General features: G+C 40.0%; 1 protein-coding gene across 1 annotated transcript in view; it reads left to right on the forward strand.

The window, feature by feature from the left end:
• ppm1g (protein phosphatase, Mg2+/Mn2+ dependent, 1G) overlaps positions 1 to 24,998 on the forward strand; it is a 37,531-nt gene that overhangs the window by 4,135 nt on the left and 8,398 nt on the right. The window contains exons 2-7 of the mRNA XM_080200827.1: positions 7,031 to 7,100; positions 9,169 to 9,254; positions 11,145 to 11,271; positions 15,095 to 15,603; positions 20,901 to 21,044; positions 21,949 to 22,183. Coding sequence (XP_080056953.1) covers positions 7,031 to 7,100; positions 9,169 to 9,254; positions 11,145 to 11,271; positions 15,095 to 15,603; positions 20,901 to 21,044; positions 21,949 to 22,183 — 1,171 coding nt within the window. The remainder of the gene's footprint in view (positions 1 to 7,030; positions 7,101 to 9,168; positions 9,255 to 11,144; positions 11,272 to 15,094; positions 15,604 to 20,900; positions 21,045 to 21,948; positions 22,184 to 24,998) is intronic.

A 24,998-nucleotide genomic window follows, 5' to 3' on the forward strand; every position in this document is an offset into this window, starting at 1 on the left:
TTAATATAACAGAGTGGATCACACCAATACTCCATGATTTGTTTGATCCCAATCACAGAATGCAACAAAATGACTGGTTTAATGGAAAGAGTGAGTTTAAATGCACAAATAGTCATTTGGTACCAAAAATTTGAACATTGCTGAAACCAATTGGCCCTCTCTTCTCATGTAGTATAAATTGTCATTCCCTTTACGATTTGGTATTCTTGTGAATTGTCCAGATGAGTGCAAAATGAGATGCTTCAACAGCATATGACCCTTTTCAGCAATACTTGCAGTTATAGCCTAATCAATTACAACCAATCATGAGAACATTGCAAATTCCAATAAAAGGGGAGATCATGTGAAGTGGGAGGGGGAACAAAATCAAATCTGGTCAGGCGTGCAGCACATTTTATTTGCCTAAATCTTGAAAATCATCTTGCAGCATGAATGCGGCATATCATCTGGAAAAGAAATTTGGCATGATCAGACTAACATGAGTAGGCTATTCAAGCCAGATCTGGTGTGCAGTCAGGTTAATTAATTAATCAGGTTCATCTGTATCTCCACCATAGCCTTTGCTTTTTCAGGAAGTGGAGGAAATTTTTCATGCCCGCTATGACTCACCAATTTTACAGATGCACCCTAGAAAGCATCTTTTCCAGATGTGTCACAGCTTGGTATGGTTCCTGCACTGACCAGGACTAAAAGACAAGGGGTTGTGAATGTAGCACAGTCCATCATGCAAACCAGCCATTGACTCCCTCCACACTTCCTGCTACTTTAGAAAAGCAGCCTGCATAATCACACAGTGGATTTCTTCCACTGGAATAAATCATTAATTGAAACAATATCAAATGATCTGCTGTAAACCACTGGAAATTGCTTGATATCCTTCTCTGAATTGGTGCAATGACAATCTCTCTCTATCAGTAACACAAAGGAGATAGTGATCAACTTCAGGAAGCGTAGTGGAGAACATGCCAATGTCTACATTAACAAGAATGAAGTGGAAATGGTCAAGAGCTTCAAATTTCTCGGTGTCCAGATCACCAACAACCTGTCCTGGTCCCTCCATGCCGATGCTATAGTTAAGAGAATCCATCAATGCATCAACTTCTCGAGAGATTAAGGAAATTTGGCATGACCACTACAACTCTCACCAACTTTTACAGATGCATCATAGAAAGCATTCTTTCTGCTTGTATCACAGTTTGGTATAGCTCCTGCTCTGTCCAAGACCTCAAGAAACTATGAAGGAAGCCCTGTCCCTCTCACAAACCAGCATCCCATCCATTTACTTCATCCATACTTCCCGCTGCCTTGGAAAAGCAGCCAGCATAATCAAGGCCCCCGCACATCCTGGACATACTCTCATCCATCGGGAAAGCAGTCACATATCAACAGTCTCGAGAACAACTTCTTCCTCGCTGCCATCATCAAGATTTACTTTGTATTAAGTTGATCTTCCTCAGCTGGAGTACTGTGTGCAGTTTTGGGCGCCGTACTTACGCAAGGATATTTTGGCCTTGGAGGGAGTGCAGAGGTGGTTTACTAGGCTGATGCTGGAGTTGAGGGGGTTGAGCTATGAGTAGAGGCTGAATAAACTAGACTTGTACTCGTTAGAGTTTAGAAGAATGAGGGGAGATCTCATTGAGACGTATAAGATGAAGAATGGGATGGATAGGATAGAGGTGGAGAGACTCTTCCCGCTCAGAAAGGATAGTAGGACTAGGGGGCACAGCCTCAAGATAAAGGGGGGATGGTTTAGAACGGAGTTGAGGAGGAACTTCTTCGCTCAAAGGGTGGTGAATCTCTGGAATTCTCTGCCCGTTGAAGTGGTGGAGGCTGCCTTGCTAAATATTTTTAAGACGCGGGTTGATGGGTTTTTGATAAGAGAGGGGATTAAGGGTTATGGGGAGAGGGCGGGAATGTGGAACTGAGCCGCGACAGATCAGCCATGATCTTATTGAATGGTGGGGCAGGCTCGAAGGGCTAGATGGCCTACTCCTGCTCCTATTTCTTATGTTCTTATGTTCTTATGTACACCCTAGCTGTTACTGTAACAGTCCATTCTGCACACTTTCCTTTATGTACGTTATGCTTTTCCTGTGTCGTGTGCAAGAAACAATACTTTTCACTGTAAATTAATGCATATGACAAATCAAACCACATCAAAATCTGCTATACTTTGAATAGGTCATTGTTTTCTGAGCCTGAGTGCAAACTGCAGTGTTTAACCCAGCTCCAGATACAGTGAGGAGTGAGTGCATTCCACACTCTGCTGCAATGGTTCCCAAACTTTTTTCACTGGGCCACACTTTTGGAATAAAAATTAGCTCGCGCCACACTGAATTTTTTGTTGATAAGAAGTACATTCTGAAACAAAAAAAAACTCCTAGCAGTGCTTGATTTATAACATAAAACACAACTACCTTATGACATGATCATGGGACACCCAGAAAGTATAAAACAATGCAGCCACATAAAAACATGATTCATCCCCAAAATATAAATGAGCTTCTTACATATGTAACCTTAAGTATACAAACTCAGTGAGAGATGTGAGCTTGTTTTTGTCGGGTAATCTCATTTACATTAGGTCTAATTTGAGACAAACAAACTCTCATCTCCTCGTCAACATGAAGAAGCCTTTCTCTTTTCTGGTCTTTGATATTTGTCAGAGCTGAAAATCCCTGTTCACAGCAATATGTTGCGGAGAACTGTAGAAGAATAGCTAATGCTCTTGAAGGGACGCGTGGATACTGTTTCTGGTTGTATATTCAAAAAAAGTCAGTGGCATACTCCCGTATTTCATTTTCGAGGTGCGATCATTCAATGCAGGATATTTCCTCCTCCTCATCCAATGTCAGACCTGAACAGCTGGAATTCAGAAAGGGGTCTCTGACCCAGTCGAATTTTTCTGTAGACAACGATGGGAAGTAATGATCAATGTTTTCTACCAGTGTTGCAAGAAGTTCCTGTATGAGGCCGTACAATTTATTGCTCGTTTTAAAACTTTTTACCAGTAGGAACATTTTGAGATTATGTTGCATCGCTGTTCCGAACCAGAGCTGAAGCTTTTTTTTTTGAATGCAGTTAGTCTGTAGTCGTGAGGATATTGTCATTGTGGCCTTGCACACTGGCATTGAGTGCATTCAACCGGGGAAAGATATTGGCCAAATATCCCAGCTTTGCATATCAGTCATTGTCATCCAGTTGGTGGTACAATGGGTTCCCTTCTTGTTCCAAAAATTCTCTTAATTCATTCTTCAGTTCCTACACCCGATTTAAAAATTTTCTGCAGGACATCCGGCGAACCTCTGAGTGCAGAATTATGCATTGATGTTTTGATTCCATATCTTTGCACAGTTGAGCAAATAACTGCACCTTTAATGGTTTTGCTTTGATGAAGTTCACAATAAACAGTCTGATCTAGAACCAACTTCAATTCAGCTACAAGAGTCTTGAATGTTTAAATGTTTCTTTGATTGTTCTTGAATTTTCCCGCCACGCTTGCCATCTTCTCTCGCTGCACCCTTCGGGAACCACTGCTCTACTGGATAAATGCATAGCATCGAATGCGCAATAGCTTTTCACAACCAGTGAAATCCTTTATTTCCTTGGTCAAATCCAGAACAGATACAGCATTATACAGAAATTGAATCATTATCCAGTGATGCTTTATGTATGAATGATCCAGGGGCTAGGTGATTGAGATGTTGATTAAAGGTGATTTATACTATTGGATTGTTGTGGAAGTTTGAAATCCTCATCATGACAAGTGGCATTGTCTTTTAAAAGCACCATTTTGTTTCACTTTCTCATCCAGATATTGAAAGATTGCAGTCAAATTCTTTATGTCTTCTGTTGATAGCACTACTTGCATAATTTACATTTTAAAGCAAAATGCTTTATATTTTTCTCAATCTTGAAGTTTCACTTTATTCAAACCCATTAAGTTAAAATAGCACAACATTATATGGTAATTGTTTCTCACTTTGCCTATGTTTTCTGTATAGGTTTGATCAGGCCAAGCACCATAGAAAAGTCTGATCTTGTCACAACTATAAATGCAGTCAGATGGAGACTTCCTGCTCGCACTCAATCGTTCTCAGTCTACACTACACTGGTTTTGTCACAGCATGCTTTTTCACCACACACGTTTTATTCAGTAAGGTTGTGGTCCCACTTTCTCAGAATCACTGGGATCCATTTGATGTTTCAACACTTCCTGGGTCAGCATTGGTGACATGAGCTTTAGCTTTCAACAAGCAGCTATCAAGTTGGATTTTCTGAACACTTGTGATCCAAATCATCAAAGCAACACTTGAAATGTCACCCATCTTAGTTTCGTGCTTCCAATTCTTTACATCCCCCTTTTCAGAATTACGAAAAGTAGAGATCTGCAATTCTTTCAAACTCTTCAAAACATTCAATTGTGCACCTAGTGACAGCACTTCCTTTGAGCCATCTGATAGTTGTGATTTTCATTTCTCTCTCCCAAGTGCAAATGAACAGCTGAAAACTAATTCTTAGGTCAGCTGATGACTGGGCTGAAAGTCTCTGGGCAAAAAGGGGCAGGCTTGTTTATAAACCAACACAAAATATGTAATAAAACTCTACACAGTTTGGGGAGAAAAGGGGGAAAACTGGACTTGCAGTTTGGTTAAAATGGAAATTATAGTTGAAGATGTTGCAAATATGAGCAGCTAGGAGGCACAATGGTTAGCACTGCTGCCTCACAGTGCTAGGGACCTGGGTTTGATTCCTGGCTTGGGGTCACGATCAGTGTGCAGCCCGCATGTTCTCCATGTCTACATGGGTTTCCTCCAGGTACTCCATTTTCCTCCCACAATCAAAGATGTGCTGTTTAGGTGCATTAACCCGAACAGGTGCCAGAGTGTGGTGACTAGGGAAATTTCACTAACTTCATTGCAGTGTTAATGTAGCCTACTTGTGACTCATAAATAAACGTTACTTTTACTTTTTGAATAAACAGTCCCAACTGTCTTGCATCTTTTGTAATCTTGGTGAAGGAGGAAACTAGAAGTCAATCTTTACTCAGCTTTACATTTATTTACAAAGTGAGACATTATGAATGTATAGCTCCTAACTCTATGTCTCACCACCAATGTCAATGTGTGTGTGAGTTGTTGCCCAATGAGTAAGTATGGGCCAGGATACTGGGAGAATTCAGTTAAGTGTGGTATGTCTGAGTTAAAGACGAAGGAAAGCTAATGGAAAGTAACTTTCTGTTGTTCAAATCTTCAAACAAAAATTACCACGCAACATGAAACGGATGATGTAATTTTTTTCCCTGATAATCCATCGGGAGTTTTAAATGTTTCTTCTTCCTCAATTCATACAACATTGGAATTCTCTTTACTAACCCTCTCCATCTTGTTATCCCTGTTCATGTTCAAAGTTGTCTTCGAAATCTAAATCCTAGATCCTGGCTTAGGCTGATTGCCTCCGCTGCTTCTGTGTATCTTAACTCTTATTATCACAGATTGTTGTACATCTAATAATTTCCTGCTTTCTTTTAAGTGGATTCCAGATAATTTGACTGATAGATGCACAAACATAAAGCTATGTTTCCACATCTAGCCCCACCTTTCTAATGCGTGCTCCTTTGGACTTTACCTTCTACTTAAAAATAAAGGGTGTGTTGCAAATGATAATGAAGTATTTGATACAAACCTGATCACATTGTCACGTGGTTTACAGGATCATTTGAGTCGTCTTATGACATCCGGTGTTTATAATGCTCGACAAATTGGCTATCCTTAATTATTTAAATCTCATTTTGAAACTGAGACAAATTCTATTTTTTAGCCATTCTAATATAAATGGAGGAACATGAGGTGGCTGAATGCAAGTATAGTAACAAGTAAGAGTGGTGTAACGTAGTTTGGGTGGATTATCTTGCCATGTTCTAACGTAGCATTATTAGAAAGATGCACGGATGTGAAAAGGTTGTGGTGGAAAATTAAACATTTCATGACTTGAGATGATGTTCCCTCTATCTAAAGCAAAGGGTTGGAACCTCAGAACTTTACAGACATCACTGCACGAGTTCTTCAGGGTAATGTCCTCAGCCCAATCATCTTCAGTTGTTTCATCAATGACTTCCCCTTTATCATAAGTCAGAAGTGAGGATATTCACTGATGCGGTGTTCAGTACCATAACGTCTCAGATTCTGGAGTGCTCCATGCCCTCATGTAGAAAGACGTGGACAGCAATTCCCGTGGTGGGTAGGCCGGAAGGCACTGCACTGCCTTGAGTCAATGTGGCATGTGTAAAAGCACAATGATGTTAGAAATGAAGTTGCATAATTTTGGCCAAGTGACAGTGAAGAAGTGATGATATAGTTCCAAATTAGGATGCTTTGTGGTTTGTAGATGAACTTAAGAGGTCATGGTGTTCCCATGCATCTGCTGCCCTTATGTTTCTTGGTGATATCGGTTCTGTGGTTGGTGTTGTAAAAGGAGGCTTCTCTAGTTTCTGCAGCACATTTATGTGATGCATACTTCTGGCACTGTGTGACTGATGAAGGAAGTGAATGTTTAAGGTGCTGGTTGGAGTTCAAGAAAACTTCATCCCTGATTGCGTTGTAAAGTTGTTGGTGCTGTTTTTGTAATCTTCTGAATTATGCTCTCCTTGTGCTCAGACGTCTAAGAAGTTTTTAGAAAAAGAGTCATAGGATTACTTCCATTAATTTGCAAAATAAGCTGTTCTGTTTGCAATATTTGCATTTTGAAAGTGAAATCCTAGCTAGGCTGAGAGCGTGTACACATTGGGTAACATGTATCAGCCCATTTCATTATTGTGAGCATTTGCATGACAATAGCTAATTTGAGAATTACTAATGCTGTGGATATTAAAACATTTGTTGTAGCTAATACAGGTAATTAATTCGGACTGATTTTGGTGGTGAGAAGGGCAGTGTTGAAGGGATGTGATGGTTCTGATTGAAAGACGACTGCTGTTACTCAGATAATGGTACAAACTGACTGAAACATGTTCTGAATTTATATTTTTCAGGATGCCCATAACTGTATCCCTAATTTGGATGAAGAAACTGCTATGTTTGCAGTTTATGATGGACATGGAGGTAGGAGAATGTGAGCAATGGAATTATTTTTGCTTACAGGCTCATTTATTATGTGTGATTGTGTCTGTTGGACATAGGAAATTTTGGCATACTAATATATGGCTTCAGAATAGGGGACACATAAAGGTTTACTTCACCTGAGAAGTGATCATTGTCTTGATTCCGCGTCCAGGAAGGAAGTTGACTTATTACAGCCTCTGATCTTGGTACCTGATGCATCACGACTACACACTTCCTACATAGTTCTCCCACTAATACAATCTCTTGGGAAAGCTGAACAGGGGAAAAAAAAAGGGAAAATTCCTGAAACCAGCTTTGTCATTTGTTAGCAGCTTAAAGCTTTGGCAAATTTAGTACACGTTTTGGGATTGATTTCATTTGTGTTAAGTCATTAATTGGCTGTCTTTTCAATTGTTTGATTTGATTTGTTTGCTTGGATTAAACCTTCACTGAACAATTATTGTGCTCAAGATCAGTTTTGGGCGATATACGTGGATAAATTAAACCTCATCGGGTGTTTTCCATAATTCAAGGTGCTGTCATTTAAAGAGTTAGCTGTAAAAATGCTGCAAAAACAATTGATTCCTTTTATTTAATTTTAGAGTGAAGTGGTTATCGTGCTTTATGTTTTCTGCTTTCTGGATTGACGTGGAATCTTAGTCCCATTTAACTTTTCAGTAAACCACTTCTTGTAGTATAAGTTAATTGTAAGATCCTGGGCCATACTAACTCAGCATTGTTTGCTGTGGAAAATTGCAGGTTCCAGATTGTAACCGAAGCCACCTGATTATGGAAAATACCAGATCAGTTGCACAAGTGTTGAAAATGTAAACAATGCTGAAATTATAAGTCTGGTTTTGGGCAGTTCGTAGAAATGCTGACTATAGTACAAAGCTTGAATCATGATGATTTGTGTCAGCTTTAATTCTGAGCTTGAAGGTTGCAATAATTTGTACAACATTAAAATTAAAATGGAGAAACCTAAATTGATCTAATTCTTTAACTGGATAGAATGTTGAAATAAATTAATGTATCATTTTGAAGCTCAGGAATTTTTGAATATCTTTCAGTAAAAGTGGAACCCAAAAAAATCAATTATTTGAAATTTTTTAAAATGTGCATGTTTATATGGTACACTTCATGACATTTGAAAAATTAACTTGTGTTTCGCTTTAAGTGCTGACCAACCTATGGGTTATTTTCAGTGTCTCTCACTTTTGTATTTTTCCAATGGAAGAGGCTATTTCCCCCAGTGGTGGATTCCCTAGTGTGGTCATAATCCTATATGCCTTAATCCTCATTTACACACAATACCGTATGTTCAAGTTCAGTTTGCATATTTATGCCAGTGAGATTCAATGTTGCTTCTCCGCAACATTTCTTGTCTCTGGCTGTTGCTGGACAATTTGGTCTTGTGCAGCGCAGTATTACCATGACTCAAGCCATTCTGTTGGGTCTGTCTGAAACTGCAAACCTTGGATTACATTTCCATCCTTTTCCTCCTGTCTGTAGGCTCTGCACACATAATTGTTCGGCCTGCCCTTGATGTTGTGTGATCAGGGTGTCCTGCTCAACCAGGCCTGATTTCATATTGTCACATGTATTAGTATACAGTGAAAAGTATTGATTGTTTCTTGCGCACCATACAGATAAGGCATACCATTCATAGAGAAGGAAATGAAAGGGTGCAGAATGTAGTGTTATAGTCACAGCTAAGATATCGAGAAAGATGAACTTAATGTGAGGTAGTTCCATTCAGAAGTCTGATGGCAACAGGGAAGAAGCAGTTCTTGAGTTGATTGGTACATGACCGGGTTTCAGACCCCATATTCAATCCATACATGTCTACTTATGACACTTGAAATTCACATCTGTGGTTTCACTGCTTACAGGCTTAATTACTTGCCTGTGTTATGATTTAAACCATATATCCTCTACTTTTGCAACTCTAGCCGAATGTCTATTCAACCCACTTCCAACCAAGCATTCTTGAATTCCTTTTTCCTCCCTCCCAAAGGATAAATTGTATGTTGATTAGAATTCAAATCTCATCTTTTGTTTCTTTTAGGTGAAGAAGTCGCACTGTACTGTGCAAAGTACCTGCCTGATGTCATTAAGAGCCAACAGGCTTATAGGAATGGAAAATTGCAGAAGGTACAACTTAAACTTTAAACATTTGCAACAATATGTTATCTAGACCCACCTATCCCCATAACAATGCGCACGTACCACACCCAACCCACATATCTTTACACTGTGGGAGGAAACCAGAGTACCAGGAGGAATCCCATGCAGACACGGGAAGAGTGTGCATGCTCCATACATAGTCTCCCGGGTCCCTGGTGCTGTGAGGCAGCAGTGCTAACCATTGTGCCACTATGCTTCCCCTCAAGCCTGCTAGTTTTTGTGGTTGTCAAGTTATTCATCTCAACCTGGATTTGGTGAACGTTAGCGAGGTGACTGGGTTTTCCATCCTTTGGGAGTTGGTTTGAATTTTGACTTGGGCTGACAGGATAATATCTCTGACTATTTGGGCCCAATATGGACCATATTTGAGTTCTTTAATACCTGAATAAAAGTCCTTTTTCACTTGTAATGCTGGAATAGGTAAATATTCTGTCCCCCAATAGCTCACCTTGAGTACAAAGATTCACTAAATCATAGCTGTTCATAGATGGTATACCAACTGGGTAGCTAGATGCTTGTCTTAAAGGAAAGGGATCATCTCAGCAATTGACCCTTGTGGAATTGGGAGGGGAGGGTCAGGAAGAAAACTGACGTGGGTAGGAATGGAATGGGACCAGATAGTCTAAAAGAAAGCAATCTTTGGAAGAAAAATATGTTCCAGCTTCTTGAGATCAATTGTATAAGGCCATTCCGTTCTGGCAGTTTGCTATTCCATCCACCAGGTGATGCTGAAGAGTTATATAAACTCAAGGGCATCTAGAATGTAGATGACATCAGTTCCGCTAATCTTTCCCATGCTCTGAAGTACAATCATATTTCATACATTTTACCAGTGATCCCCACCCCACACTTATTTTTAGTAATTTCTCCTTGTGTGACTTGGTTAACTATCTTGTCTTTGTTTTAGAATATTCCATTGAAGTGTCCTGTGACATTTAATGGGACAGTCACCATATAAATACAAGTTGTATGGTGCTGTACTCAGTTTCAAACGAAAAGATTAGGATTTTTTTTTACTAAGTGCCTTTTTATGACATTGTAATTGTGTGGAAGTCAAGTTACAGATCTGGTATCTATCATTTTATCTACTATTATAAGAGAATTCATTAAAGCTTGCCTCACTTGTGAGAAAAAGGGATAATTTTCAAAATATTGTTTTTTAATATTAAAAGAAGTACATCTGTTGCATTAACAAAGCTAATGCTACATTGGAAGAATTTGGATTCATATTCATATTTGTTTAGATCACAACTGATACATTTTTTTTGAAGTAACAGACACCTCTATTTTGTCATTAGTCAGAGCAACCCACTTTTGTCACATAACCAGCCAAAGAGATGAATGGCCAGTTAACTGTTTTGTTGCTGTTGATTTGAGGAATGGACTTTGACCCAGACATGAGTAAGACTCTTTTTTTTCAATGTTTCCCAAGATCTTTATTGACCACAGGAATGCCAATGAGGGTCGCTGAGAGGCGAACTGAAGCGTTGACTTAGTTAATGTGTGCAAATCCTGGTGTTAAACTCTCAATGTCTGACACCATGGCAACTCTGCTACTGCTAAACTTGGTTGGTCCTCCTTTCTCACCATTGCCTTCCTGAATTGTCCAGTAGTGTGTGGTTTCAGTAGATGTGTGCAGGAGTAATTTCCATAAAATTTTAGAATGTTCTTTTGAAGGATAATGCAATGAGGTTAGACAGAAACAATGAGTCCAGTTTGTCAGATTTTATTTTCTCTTGCATCGCCACAAAGGGAAGTCCTTTTTCATGCTCAGTTATATGTATTATTTTTCTTATGACTGGTATTCAGAAAGCGTAACTTGGTTTTAAGATTTCTTGATTTCTTTTTGAATTCAAGGCGCTGGAGGATGCCTTTCTGTCCATAGATGGCAAGCTTACAGAGGAACTAGTGATCAAGGAACTTGCCCAGATTGCAGGCCGACCTCAGGAGGATGATAGCGAGAAAGTTGCTGATGAAGATGATGGTAAGTTGGAAGTGAACTGATTTTTAAATGGGACGGAAATGAGACAGCTCAAATTCCAAAAAATAAAATTAATTTGTAAGCATTGAAGTTCTGTCATACCGCCACCACCTGCAAGTTCCCCTACTACCCCACACAGCATCCTAATTTGGAAACTAGATCACTGTTCCTTCACCCGTATTGCTGGGTCAAAATCTTGGAAGTCCCTTCCTACCAGCACTGTGGGTGCACCTGCACTACATAGACTACAGTGGTTCAAGAAGAGAGTTCACCATCACTTGTCAAGAGCAAATAGAGATGGGCAACAAATGCTGATCTAGCCTCCGATGTCCATATCCTATACAGAATGCACAGTGATTAAAATCAGTTTCCTGCTTCTGATGTCCAAGGACCAGAATGCATAAACAGTGATCTTAAGCAATTCAGTTTTAACTGTGTCCCTTGTGCTTTAATTTATTGCAAACCCAGACTGCACTTGTTTGAAGAAACATACATTAGTTACAACAATTTTATCTTTTCTCTGTTGTTTCCTTCCTCACTCTCTGCTTCAAAGATAAAATTTGAAAGAGCAACCACAATTGAAAGGAATGAGACATATACAAATGTAATGAGAGGCCATCTTAAATGTTTAATTTGTCATTTTGAGCGTGGATTTTACTGTAAATCAGCTTGGTGCAACAGTTCTGCTGTATTAATTCAAATTACAAGGGATCTTCACCCTGAAGTATTAAGTCGAAGTAATTCTTTCATCATGCACTCATACTGCATTCCAATTTAAAATAGTATTAGCTGAAGTGAGGTGTTAAATCAATCATCAGCAATTTAAAAACTTTTGTTTCGAGTAGATTCCTTGTACATAATGTGTTTCTCGTGAGATTATAGTTTGTTTATAAGAACAATGAAAAGGATGTTTCTTTTTGCTACATTGATGTACTGAGCCCACAAGTTGTAAAACTTTTTTTTTGCTCATTTACTGCAATCGGAGTTGTCACTCAGATTTCAGTAAACTATAATGGCGTGCATGTAAATTTTTCTTCAACTGGAAAATAACCAGGACTGTAAATAACTTTCCACCAAGCCAACAGATGGCTTTTTAAATCTGAGATAGGGTGATATACAGGTGATTATAGATCATAGCTGCATTTTGGAATGATTTAATAAGTATCTCACGTATGCTGTGTTTTACAGCATTCCAATCATTTTTACTTGCTTTGTAGACTTGTGTGTAAGATTGTTGTGATTATTTGGTGAGAGGATGAAAGGTCTTAAATGAATGTTGTATTAATATTACATACCTATTTGAATGTCTTGATTTTAGGATGCAATTTGGTCCCGCCTGCGCACCATAAATTAAACTTGTCTAGAATTGCTGAAAGAACCATGTCCGGCGCCAGTTAGACACAATACGTGGAGTCCACCCACCCACTTCTAATGAAGGCATTGGATTAGGCTGGCAGAGTTAGGATGCCTTAGGTCAAAAGTTCTCCACCATGGCACAGCATATCCTCCTGGAGGAGATCAGTGGATGAGGGATGTCCTGTAGGATAGAATGAATCACTCTCCTGTACCGCTCCTGCAGCAGCTGTGCTGCTCCTGGCCTTATCCTTCTATTCCTTCTGCAAACCAAGAGGGAAGTTGCTGGAATCAATCATTAAGGAGGAGATGAATGTGCATTTGAAAAGGCAAAGCTCAATCCACCATTGACAGCATGCTTGTATAAAGAATTAGTCATGCTTGACAAACTTGCTTGAGTTCTTTGAGAGCATAACCAACAGATGGATAGTAGGGAACCTGTGGATGTGGTATACTTGGACTTCCAGAAGATGATTGACAAGGTGCTACATAAAAGATTGATCCAGAGCGTGAGATCGCAAAGGATTGGGAGTTAGAGTACCAAATTGGATTGAGGAGTGTTGGGAATAAATAGCTGGCGAAATGTAACAAGCCGGGTGCCGCAATCTTTACCATCTACATAAACCTGCAAGCAGGACAGGGTGTAACATAGCAAAATTTGCGGATTATGCTAAAGTAAGTGGGAAAGCAGGCAGTGAAGAGGATATAAAGATTTTACGGACAGATATAGATAGGCTAGGAGAATGGGCCATAATTTGACAGTTTAATGTGGATAAATGCAACGTTTTCTTTTTGGGCAAAAAAAAGGCAAATTATTACCTAAAGGGAAATCAGATTCAGAGTGCATCCGGGCAGCGGGATCTGGTGTCTATGTTCACGAATTGCATAAACAGAAGGGATATGGGGAACAAGTGGAGAGGTGGATTTGAGACTAGGGAGAGATCAACCATGATCTGACTGAATGGCAGAGTAAGCTCAAAGGGTTGAATTTGCCTACTTTTGCTCCTAATTCCGATGTTCTTATGGACCCCTTACCTTTTACTAATGACCAAGCACTTCTTTTCTTTTCATAACTCATCTAATGTGGCATGGCACCACCCTTGTTCTTTTGACATGACATCTTCCAAGTTTCCAGGATGAATGTTGATAGAATTGGTGATATCTTGAAAGTGTCTCAGGAATTCTCCCACTAAGTTTCAAAGGTTCTCTCCAAATCTTAAATGAACGACAGAAGGTGATATACCTTTTTGAGTAACACTTGAAAATAATTTGCAACCATGTTTATTCCAAATTAGCTGGTTACTTTTAGAGAGCATTGATTCAAGTGGGCGGCACGGTGGTACAATGGTCAGCACTGCTGCCTCACAGCTCCAGGGTCCTGGGTTCAATTCCAGCCTTGGGTCAGTCTGTGTGGAGTTTGCATGTTCTCCCTGGGTCTGTGTGGGTTTCCTCCGGGTGTTCTGATTTCCTCCCACAGTCCGAAGATGTGAGGTTAAGTGGATTGGCCATGCTAAATTGCCCCTTAGTGCCCTGGGATGTGTAGGTTAGAGGGTTAGCAGGGTGAATTTGGGGGGATAGGGATGGGATTGTTGTCAGTGCAGACTAGATAGGCCAAATGGCCTCCTTCTGCACTGTAGGGATTCTATGTAAGTGCCAGCCACCAAAATGCTTTGCATCCCCCTCTAATGAAGGCCAGGAGGGCATAATTTTAAACATAACCCCCTGGTTGGCAACCAGTATGTGTTTTAACTCTTATCAAGATTTTATCTTGCGCTAAATGGACTTGCAGCGAGGCTACTTTGGAAATTCTTTAGAGTCTAAAGTATCAAGAGAAAATCGGAAGTTTACTGTAATCTGAAAATGGGAATGCGGAATCTAGTTGTACCTGGAATTCATTTTCCTTCCAGCTTACTTCTCTTTTTTGACAACACAGTTTTGAAGAAGATAGCACACCCAGCGGTGCATTCATCTCAGCTGATTTGTAACTTATGCTGTTCACCTGCAGTGTTGTAATCTTTAAATGGCAGCCTTCCCTTCTGATGCTCTGAAATGTAAGCTTGCAGTGTTGATTTTAAAAGTCTTCAAAATATCCCAAGGCATTAGATACAGTGAGAGGCAATAAATCCAAAGGGAGGAAATTTAATAACCACTGCTGAAGAAGCAGAAGATAGTGTATAGATATGCACCCCAGTAGCGATAAAAAACAAGCTAAATTTACTTGTGGATTATATCTGGTGTAAAACTAGAGTTTTGCTCGATAACTTTAATGCAAATTGCCATCAAATTAAAGTTAGGTTATTTTGGATGGGGTATTTTTCTATTTGGATCAGATTATGAGAATACATGTATGGTAACTGCATTCCTCTCTCCCCAGTATTTTAATACCAACTTCTTCAGCCCATTTGTAACTGATAAAAAAAAATGCCCACCCCTGTATAGTTCAATAGACTTTCTTTGTTTCTTTTTGTTTCAGTTGACCATGAGGAGGCTGCACTTTTACATGAAGAGGCTACAATGACAATTGAAGAGTTACTCACCCGATATGGACAAAATCAGAATAGTGCCAAACATGCAAAGAGCAAAACTTCCCCCACTGTGAAGAAACTGCTGCCCAAAGATGGAGATAAAAGCAAAACTGACAAGGAGATTAATGGAGAGCTGGAGAGCAGTGAAGTGGGCATGAGTGAGATAAAGAACAAAAATGGGAAATCAGAGGAGACTGTTGGGATCTCTTCAAGTTCGGATTGCGGTAGTGAAGAGGCTGGACTGGCAAGTGGGGATAGCACTACTGGATCTGGGTCAGATAAAGAAGCTGCCAAAGCCAGCAAGGGCACCTCTGAAGAGGCTGTTGTATCATCATCCACAGCTGATGCTGGACCATCCTGCTCGTCATCTGCCAAATCACAACGGGCAGCCAAGTCAGTCTTCTTTGAGGATAGTGAGGATGAGTCTGAAGAAGCAGAAGAGGAGGACAGTGAAGAGGTAGCTATTTAATTTCTTCAGTTTTCTTAATGAGAATTCTTTGAGCCATTGCTAAGGGCTTGAATTAGAAATTGAAAATACTTCTTTGACTGCCAGTCCAGTCCTTGGTAAAGGCAAGAGTATTTGGGCCCTGAGGGAAAAGCAGCTTTTGCTCAGTATTATCCTGTTGGCTTTGGGCTTTAAGATGTGCTGTAGCTGCTTTTGTGATAGAAACTAGATTGCAAAGCATGGAATGTTTTAATTACCAAGAGAGAAGTTTTTCTAGTGTTTCAGTGCCTGTCTGAACCACTACCTTCCACACCCAAAAAGCTCTTAATTTGAAGAAAATTCCCAACTTCTTATTTGTATGAGAGTAAGTAGTACCCTAAACCTTTTTTATTAAGATGTGATAACCTGAGTTAACTATGGATGAAATTACTTAGATCCTTGCGATAAATCAAATGATGCAAAGTTAAAGCATTGTGATCAGTGTTTTGACTTGTGTCTTTTGCTTTTTGTCTTCCATTTGTTCCCTTTTTGCCCTACTTTTCAGAAAAGACAACTTATGCCAGATTATAGTTCCACTGGTACTGACGGCTTTCTAATACACTGTCATTCTGCACATGTATGCTGTGATAGGCTAATACAATCATTGTGTACACACACCTACACGTCTCTGGCAATATCAATTAACCAGTATGGACTGGTCAGACTGGTATTTTCCTAGTCTGTAGCATCTTCAGCATTCTGGAGTAGCAGCTGTGAGATTAAATCAGTTACCTTTGGGCAATTGTTACTTAAATGCAGAATCTTGCAGGGCTGGAGCTATCTTTCGATCTGAATGGATATAAAAATAAAGTCTATTTATTAGTCACAAGTGGGCTTACATTAACAGTGCAACGAAATTGCTGTGAAATTCCCCTGGTCGCCACACCCCGGTGCCTGTTTGGGTCAATCCATGTAACCAGCACGTCTTTCAGACTGTGGGAGGAAACTGGAGCAATCCGTGGAAACCCACGCTGACAAGGGAAGGGCGGGGGAGGAACTCACTGTCAGTTCTTGTGAAAAATTGTTGGACAGTTTACAGACATCTGTTATGCCTAATTTCATATTTTACTTGCTGTGGATAGCAAACTCCATATTTGAAAGTAAAAATTCATCTCCTTCCAAAGAAGGTGCATTCATGTTGTGGGCTTATTTCAAAGAGACACATTTGTCTCTGCTACACAAGTAGCTCTTGTGTAGCAGAGCTAAAAGAAACTGACTTGAACCCTTTAGCTGTACAACAAGGGAACAGGTTGAGATGTTCAGTAAACAATTGCTGCAAGAATCTTTTCCTATTGGCATTCTAATAATAGAATTTCTAGACCTGCTCTTTATCCAGATTTATATCATCTTAATATGTGGAAATTGGACTGCTTTTGTCAGTTGCCACAGCTGTTGTACCTTTTTTTTTTGGTCCTTTGGAACTGCTAAGGGGATATATGCTTTCTTATAGCTATCTATGATTCAACAAGAATGTTTGGATAAGGTTGATGTAGCTTCAATGGATTTCCAAAAAAAATTGATAAAGTGCCCTTGTTAGAAACTTACTATGGAGGCCCTGGGCATGTAAATAGAGTGCAGATTGTTGGATAGTAAGTATAGAAAAGTAAAAGGAAGTTTATGGATTGGAAAGATGTGGAAGCAACCCAGAAGGGCCTTTTTGGACACTCTGCTGTACATGGTGATAAGTCTTGATAATGGAGGCAAAGGGAAAAATTTGCTAATGGCTCTTGATGTTGAAAGAGAAAATGGTGGAGCACTGTGGAATATCGTACAGTGAGGATAAATAGATTGACGAGGCGGGGAGAAATAACAGTTCCAGTTCAAAGTAAGGAAATTAAATAACATATTTTGGACACAAGAATAGGGATGGTTAGACCTTGGTATGCAGATACATGGGTCATTTGCGGGTAAAAAGTCTGACAACACCAGGTTTTAGTCCAACCGATTTATTTGATAATACTCACAAGCTTTCGAGGGGACTGCCTCTTCGTCAGGTGAATGGAGAGTTCTGGCCTCAGACAGAGCATATAAAGCACAGACTGTCTGTGCTTTATATGCTCTGTCTGAGGCCAGAACTCTCCATTCACCTGACGAAGAGGCAGTCCCCTCGAAAGCTTGAGTATTATCAAATCGGTTGGACTAAAACCTGGTGTTGTCAGACTTTTTACTGTGTTTACACCAGTCCAACGCCGGCATTCCCACATCATTTGCAGGTAGCAGAGCGATTTGGGCCAAAAATAGAGATAAATTGAATCAATAGATTTGTATCTGAGCGTGTCGAATGTAGAATTGTGGAGATAATTTTGAAATTGTAGAAGACCTTCATTACAGGACAGTTGAAGCATCATGTCTTGTTTTGAAGTGGCCTGTATACAAACCGAATGGAAAGTTGATATTTTAAAGACGAGGAATTCATTACAAAAAGTGACTTGAGAAATTGTGGTTTATTTTACTGTAAGCTGACGTGACTAAAGTTGATTTGATAAAAGTTCTGCATCATAAGATATAGAGTGCGATCAGTTCCACTGGTTGATGTGCAAATTAAAGGTGATTAGATTGTAGAATTTGTCTGTTGAATCAGGGTCTAGGCTTCCATTTTAAAGGAAATGAGTTATTTGCAAAAGTTAAGCATTGAGATCAATATTGAATGATGCGGAGTATGAGCAGGAGATCTGAAATAGTTCGTAGACTCTTGATTAATAATCTGTACTACATATGCATCAGATATGGGATCTAACTTGTATCAATGTTGTGTTTATATTACATGTTGCCTAATAGGCCAAACCTCTAAGTTTTTTGGGAATAATTTGAAATGCGTACTGTATTGATAACTGGATCAGCACTGGTAATGTTACTTTCATTTCTGTGTATATTGGAAGGGAAATATAACAATGTTATAAATAACCCTTGTTACTGTTTTGAGTACCAACGTTAATACATAAATAAAACTTAGTCTTGAGTCATGAATTTATCTAAACCAAATAAATAATTTGGAGTTATTCTGTTCCATGAGTGAGGAAGAGTATTGAGCGATTAGCTCTGAAATTAGCTGGCTATGTCGAATTTGACTGGGGATTGCTCAGTTGGCAGCAGTCTAACCTCTGAGTGAAGAGGTTGTGAGTTGAAGCTCTACTCCAGCAATTGAACACAAAAATCAAAGCTGACATTCGGTGCAGTACTGATGGTTTACTGCATTGCCAGAGGTGCCATCTTTCTAATGAAACGTTAAAATTGATACCCCATATGATTTGTATAGAGAGCACGCAAAGCAATACTTACTGTATCTCGGTACATGTAAACCAAAATCAAACCTACACTCGGGTGGGAGTAAAAAAATCCCATGGCACTATTTCAAAGAAGATTTTGAGGAATTATCCCCAGTGTCTTGGCTAATATTTATTTGTGATGTGAAGATGCCAGCGTTGGACTGGGTTAAACACAGTAAGAAGTCTCAACACCAGGTTAAAGTCCAACAGGTTTATTTGGTAGCACAAGCCACTAGCTTTTAGAGCACTGTCACTTCATCAGGTGAATGGGAGTTCTGTTCACAAACAGGGCATATAAAGACAAACTCAATTTACAAAATAATGGTTGGAATGCAAGTCTTTACAGGTGATCAAGTCTTAAAGGTACAGACAGTGTGAGTGGAGAGAGGGTTAAGCACAAGTTAAAGAGATGTGTATTGTCTCCAGTCAGGGCAGCTAGTGAGATTTTGCAAGTCCAGGCAAGCCATGGGGTTACAGATAGTGTGACATGAACCAGGATCCCAGTTGAGGCTGTCCTTGTGTACGGAACTTGGCTATCAGTCCTTGCTCAGTGACTCTGTGCCGTCGTGTGTCGTGAAGGCCGCCTTGGAGAATGTTTACCCAAAGATCAGAGATGGAATGCCCATGACTGCTGAAGTATTCCGCAACAGGAAGAGAACAGTCTTGCCTGTGATTGTCGAGTGGTGTTCATTCATCTGTTGTCGTAGCGACTGCATGGTCTCCCCAATGTACCATGCCTTGGGACATCCTTTGCTGCAGCCTATCAAGTAGACAACGTTGGCTGAGGTGCAAGTATATGTACCGTGTACCTGGTGGATGGTGTTCTCACACGAGATGATGGCATCCGTGTTGATGATCCGATATGTTGATGAACTTGAACATCTCGCCAAGGCCATCCCCGCACCCCCACTTCTTGCATTCAAACAACTGCACCACCTCAAACAGACTATTGTCTGCAGCAAACTACCCACTTCAGGAGAATAGTGACCACGACACCACATAACTCTACCACTGCAACCTCTGCAAGACGTGCCTGAACATTGACACGGATGCCATCATCTCATGTGAGAACACCATCCACCAGGTACACGATACATACACTTGCAACTTGGGTAATGTTGTCTACCCAATCTGCTACAGGAAAGACTGTCTCAAGGCATGGTACATTGGGGAGACCGTGCAGACGCTACGACAACAGATGAATGAATACCGCTCAACAATCACCAAGCAAAAGTGTTCTCTTCCTGTTGGGAAACACTTCCGCGGTCACGGGCATTCAGCCTCTGATCTTCAGGTAAGCATTCTCCAAGGTGGCCTTCACGACTCAGCGCAGAATCGCTGAGCAGGGACTGATAGCCAAGTTCCGCACACATGAGGACGGCCTCACCCGGGAGGCTGGGTTCATGTCACACTTTGCAAGCCCCTGACTTGCCTGGGCTTGCAAAATCTCACTAACTGTCCCAGCTGGAGACAATACACATTGCTTTAACCTGTGCTTAACACTCTCTCCACTCGTATTGTCTGTATCTTTAAGACTTGATTACCTGTAAAGACTCGTATTCCAGCCATTATTTTGTAAATTGAGTTCATGTCTTTATATGCCCTGTTTGTGACCAGAACTCCCACCCACCTGATGAAGGGGCAGCGCTCTGAAAGCTAGTGGCTTGTGCCACCAAATAAACCTGTTGGACTTTAACCTGGTGTTATGAGACTTCTTACAATAATTATTCCCCATCAACATCACAAAGACAGATTATCTGGTCAATCTGATAATCTGCTTTTTGTGGGAGTTAACCATGCACAAATTAGCTGCCCCATTTCCTATATCCCAACAGTTACATAGGCTTTTGAGGTGTCTGCTGGTCATGAAAAGTATTGTATCAATGCAAATCTTTAGCGCAATTTATTTTTCATATTTAAGAATTATTTATCAATAATTTGGCTATATTATACTGCTGACAACAGGAACTTTTCTATGTGCTTTATTAATTCTTTCATTGGCAGGATTGCAGTGAAGAGGAGGAATACAGCAGCGAAGAGGAGGAGGAAGGTGAGGATGAGGAGGAAGAGGAAGAAGAGCAAGATGACAGTGACGATGCAGAAGAGGAAGATGACATTATGTTGCCTGGAATGGATGGTAAAGAGGAGGTGGGCATAATCTTGCAGGTGTTCCTCATAAACTGGAAATGAACATAATGTTGCCCCCTGTGCTAATCTGAAATTCACTGTAATGAATTTCAAACATTTAAATGTATATGAGTCAAGGACTTCAATGTTGTTCTGTGGCATGATGGCAGAAAATAGGAAAGCTCTTATTGCCCCTGCCATCGGTTATGTATCTCGCTGTTGTGGCTCTGTGTGGTTCAACAGATATTACTGCCCTCAGACCTTTGTCCAAAGAGTAATTATTGATGAGAGTCTTGGTTAAACAATTTACGTTAGTGCAGGGGAGGTGGTTTGCACATGTGGCCATCGTGCCATATCAAACCTAATGCTATCCTAGCTGCATATTGCACAGTTGCACTTCTGTTCAGTCCAGATCCAGGGTCAATAAAAATTATTTTGATTTGGATGCCAGATATAGATTGGCTTTTTCTAATCAAGATTTAGACTGGCTAATTTTATTCCATTTTGACACTGTACAAGCAGGTTTATGCATATTTAGGATACCTGTCAGTGGCACTGAACCTGGTGTGTTCTTGATGCTAAATGCCAAACAAAACTGAAAATTGTTCATATTTATATGCATAGTTGGACAATCCCTAACTAACATTGCGTTCAGAGCAAGTGATCTTTAAGTTCTGAGATTATTTTCTTAGGACACCTCTGTCATATAACAATGCCAGAACTTCATTTTGGCTGGACTGTAGAGGGCATTGGTCGCTGGATACAGGCTGTTAAATGTTATATTTTAAGCTATCCTGTAAGTTTCACTGGATCCCATATTAAGAACCAATAGACACTTAAAACAATTTTACCCAGAACATTAGTGCCACTTTGCTGTCCATTGGTAGTTGAAAGCATTGATCATTGAATTGTATTTGATTCCTAGCCTGGCTCTGACAGCGGTACAACAGCTGTTGTAGCACTGATCCGAGGGAAGCAGTTGATAGTGGCCAATGCTGGAGATTCCCGGTGTGTTGTTTCGGAGAGTGGCAAGGCGATTGACATGTCCTATGACCACAAACCAGAAGATGAAGTGGAACTGGCCCGGATCAAGAACGCTGGTGGGAAAGTTACTTTGGATGGGAGAGTCAATGGCGGGTTAAACCTCTCTCGAGCAATAGGTAATTTTTATTTCTCCTAAAAGTATTATTTCTCCCAACTATATACTGAACAAGAAATATTGATAACTTTTTACAAAATGCCTACAGAACCACTTAAAATTGCAAGTTTGCAACTTCCTCCTTTGTGGTTTTTATTCTGTTTATCACCTTGTAATGGTTCCGTATCAAGTTAAAGACTTAAAGTAAGAGATTTTGCTTGCTGCCTAATGAGAAATTTATTGCTATCATTTTCAGTCCAGTTTGAAAGCTCAGACTTGGGGGAAGGACAGGGATGCCACCAGATATTAAGAGTTCTTGTAGTCTGGTGTATAGAGGCTGACCTTTCATATCTTTAAGTAGTTTTGGTTGAGCCTTTTAAGTGCTTACAGCAAAGGAATGTGCATTATTCAAGTTGGAAGAACTTTCTGAAAGTAAAATATTTTTTAAATAAAACAAACGGGTCAACTTGACGTTTCACGCAACTTTCTGTTGTAGTGTGACAGAGCAGGCTATGTAGTGGTTGGATGTGAGTCCAAGAGTTGACCCCTGGGGAGTTAAGTAAGGTGATTTTTGTCATCGTCCCTTGTACAAGGTTTGGTTGGAATAAACAATTTTGTTACTTTCAGCTGCACAGTAGTTGTTGAAGTGTGCAATTGTGACATTGCCGATGTGGTAAATTGGAATTACCTTCACTCCTGGAAGTGAGGGATGGAGTGTCTTCGAAATTTTTTTAAAGAATATCTCTGCAGCAATAGTAACTGAAAAATAATGCCCCTTTTTGGACAAAATCAATCCTTTTGACCCAGAGTCTGAACACTGCATTCAATACATTGAAAAACTCATTTATTTCTTTGCCATGAATGAAATTACAGGAGAGCTTTAGCAAAAAGTCATTCTGCTTACAGTGTATGGGGACTCTAGACTTAAAAGTTAGAATTTAACATCCCCAGATATTCTGGATGCAGTGTTTTGACCAGCGAGTAACATTGGTAGAGGATCATTGTAACCCCAGACCATCTATCATCATGCAGCATTTTAAGTTTAACTCTGCTGTAAGGAACCCAAGGAAGCCAATTGCAACATACATGGCAAGACTAAGAAAATTGGCAGTCATGTGAATTTGGATCATCTGGCTGCAAGACAAATTAGTTTGCGGCATAAATGGCATAAGCCTACAGAAAAGGCTGCTGGCAAAGGATAAGATTTTCTTAAAGCCATGGAAATAGCTCAGGCAATTAAGTACAGCGAGAGGCACTCTCAAGTTACTCTGGGATAAATAGGATGCCCCTTATCCTAACATTATGACCTATTATTCTAGATTGCCCACGAGAGGAAGCACCTGCTCTACGTCTATTTTGTCAATACCTTTTATCATCTTGTATACCTCAATTAGATCTTCTAAATGGAGAGAGTACAGACTTAAACTGCTCGATCGCTCTTCATAAAATAAACCCCTCATCTCCCCAGTCAATGTACTGAACCTCCTCTGAACTGCCTCTAATGCAATGCCGGTACATCTTTCCTTAAATAAGGACACCAAAACTATACACAGTACTCCAGGTGTACAATGCCTTGTACAGAAGCAGGAATACTACTTTTATAACTCTATTCTTTTAGCAATAAATGCCAATATTCCATTTGCTTTCCTTATTACCTGCTGTACCTGCATACTAGTTTTCTGTGATTCATGCACGAGGACACCCAGATCTCACTGCACCAAAGCACCTGACGTGTCTCTCCATTTAGAAAATAAGTTGCCTTTCCATTTTTCCGACTAAAATGGAGTGCCTCACACTTATCCACGTTAAGTTCCATCTGTTACATTTTGGCCCACTCACCTCTATATTCATTTTGTGAATTTCTTATTTCCTTATTGCAACTTGCTATTCTCCTACTTTAGCATTTGGTTATAGTACCTTCTATCCCTGTATCCAAGTCATTAATATAGATTGTAAACTGCTGAGCATTTTTCAAACTCAGCCTGCTTCTTCAGTACAGTGTGTCCCTCGCAGATCCAGCTGTTTCCACTTTGATGAAGAGTCAAGATGATTTGAAATGATTAACACCACAAGGATTTATTTCAGTATTCCCGGTTCCCTTCAGATATACCCAAAGTATTAATGTATCCAGATGATGTTTTAATCACAGGAATTTCCCAAAAAGTGCATTTGGCAAATCTCAGATATACTAAAGAAATTCAAAGAAGCGGGATGAGACTTGGAGGGAAGTGTAGGTTTCAAGCCCACAAGGTAATTTATCTTGGATTTAAAGTCAACTGCAAGGGCCTACGGCCTCTAGAAGAAGAAGTAAAAGCTATAAAGGAAGCACCAACACCTCTGAACATGTCAGAACTGAAATCTTTTCTGGGCAAGGCAAATTTACTATGGCCAGTTTATGCCAAATCCATCATCATTATTGGCACCGTTGCTTTTTTTAAAAAAAAATCAATGTTGGTATTGGAGAGAGTCGCAGAAAGGAGCCTTCAAGAAAGTTAAGTTTGCTTTACAATCTTCTGATTTGCTAGTCCATTTCAACCCGGAGAGATAACCCCTAAGGTGCAATACTTCGACAGTTGGCATAGGGGCAGAGTTGTCTAAGAATGGAAGACGTCATAGAATGGCCCATGACTTTTGCATCACAAACATTAACTGATGCCGAGAGAAAATACTCCCCAATTGAGAGACAATTACCAGAATTAAAAATTCCACCAGTGTGTATATGGATATCTCTTCACAATCATCATTGATCCCAAGTCATTATTAGGGTTATTTCGCAAGGACAAGCCAATTGCTCCTCTTACATCAGCCAGATCTCAGCAGTGGGCTTTATTTCTAGC

This window comes from Carcharhinus amblyrhynchos, chromosome 12 (assembly GCF_965287045.1).
Source record: "Carcharhinus amblyrhynchos chromosome 12, sCarAmb.v2.hapA, whole genome shotgun sequence".
NCBI lineage: Eukaryota > Metazoa > Chordata > Chondrichthyes > Carcharhiniformes > Carcharhinidae > Carcharhinus > Carcharhinus amblyrhynchos.